Source organism: Stegastes partitus, unplaced genomic scaffold (genome assembly GCF_000690725.1).
Source record: "Stegastes partitus isolate 25-593 unplaced genomic scaffold, Stegastes_partitus-1.0.2 Scaffold2780, whole genome shotgun sequence".
Taxonomy (NCBI): Eukaryota; Metazoa; Chordata; class Actinopteri; family Pomacentridae; genus Stegastes; species Stegastes partitus.
Window position 1 is genome coordinate 1 of NW_007580511.1, and position 1249 is coordinate 1249.

At 46.4% G+C, this 1249-nt stretch overlaps 1 protein-coding gene across 1 annotated transcript; it reads right to left on the reverse strand.

The window, feature by feature from the left end:
- Nucleotides 1-73: 73 nt before the first annotated feature.
- LOC103375687 (eosinophil peroxidase-like) lies at nucleotides 74-537 on the reverse strand (the record flags this gene model as incomplete). Its single annotated transcript, XM_008306003.1, has 2 exons — nucleotides 379-537; nucleotides 74-277 (listed from the first exon to the last, which is right to left on the reverse strand). Coding segments are annotated over exons 1-2 (360 nt in total), but the record flags the coding sequence as incomplete, so codon positions are not given.
- Between the last annotated feature and the right edge of the window lie 712 nt (nucleotides 538-1249).

Sequence of the window (1249 nt, forward strand, 5' to 3'; positions counted from 1 at the left end):
TTACTGGTGAGGCCGAGAACTTTTTGAAGTACCCTCATACATGTCTTTTCTTGAACAATGTAATAATACTGACTGGGATGGGGAAGCAGGGCTCTGTGTTTGCACAGCTGGCGTCACAGTCAATCCCGTCACTGAACGAGCGGATGACGGGAGAGTGAGGGGTGAAGGTCAGGTCATGGTCAGTCCACTGGCCAAAGATTGTCACCAGGTGGGTGAAGTTGGGGTCACTCTCCAAGTCATTGCTACCTGCCAGGATACGGTTGGATACTTCGCGGACCTGAGAGGAAAGTGCAATGAGAATCATGTACAAAGGATTTATATAAATACAAGTTTCATTTACATTGTAACCAGTAAAGATGATATTCTAAAGTATATTACCAATGGAAGAATAAATCCGTTGACTTTTTCATTTGGGGTCCAACCTCTTGGTCTAGAGATGCCATCCTGGTAGTCAGCAGGGAGCCAGCGGGTGAAAGCTCTGTTGGATGATCCCCAGCGGGTGTTCTGCCTAAACAAGAGAAACAAATCCAACATTGTACACTGTTTATCTTATATGTCTTTAAGAGGGCACAACATGAGAAAAAGAAAACTAAGCCAAGCCTAAAAACGGGACATCACAAGACATACACAAGTACCAGTTAAAAAGTTTAAGAAGTTTGTTGTGCAGTTGTCCATACGAAGTTAAATTATTTGTGAAAACAAATTAAATTACGGCCGCAAGCGACGATGGCCGGGTCCTCGCCTTACGAATTTCGGCCTTCGCGCACGTTGGGGTGTGGCAGAAATGCACTCCAGGCAAAGTGACAATCACCTCGCTGTAGCCCTTTTCTCATAAAATAGTAGTTGTCAAGTGGCTCAGTTTTACAGAATGCTGTCCTTGCACTATTTGTCCACTAGATGGAGCTCTGACTCCATTCAATCCTCAGTCCTCACTGTGTCTCCTCAGTCATGCAGGAGCTAGCTGCAGCCAGCCAGCATCACAGGAGTGGGCTGAGCGGTTCAGAGGGCCGCCACGGACACGCTGTTTGATGAAAGCTCACAATTTTCAGTATGAGTCATTAGCATAGAGTGTATAAAAGATAGACGTAGCTTCTGTGACGTCACCCGTTGGTTTCTGCACTGAGAAAAATGAAGCCAGGGTTTTTCTACTTCCTGGTTGAAATCTTGGCTTTTTGGAGCCAGTGACGCAAAAATCGTCGGAGGGGGGCGGAGCCATAGGAGCAGCGATTGGTCAGACGGATTGAGAGGC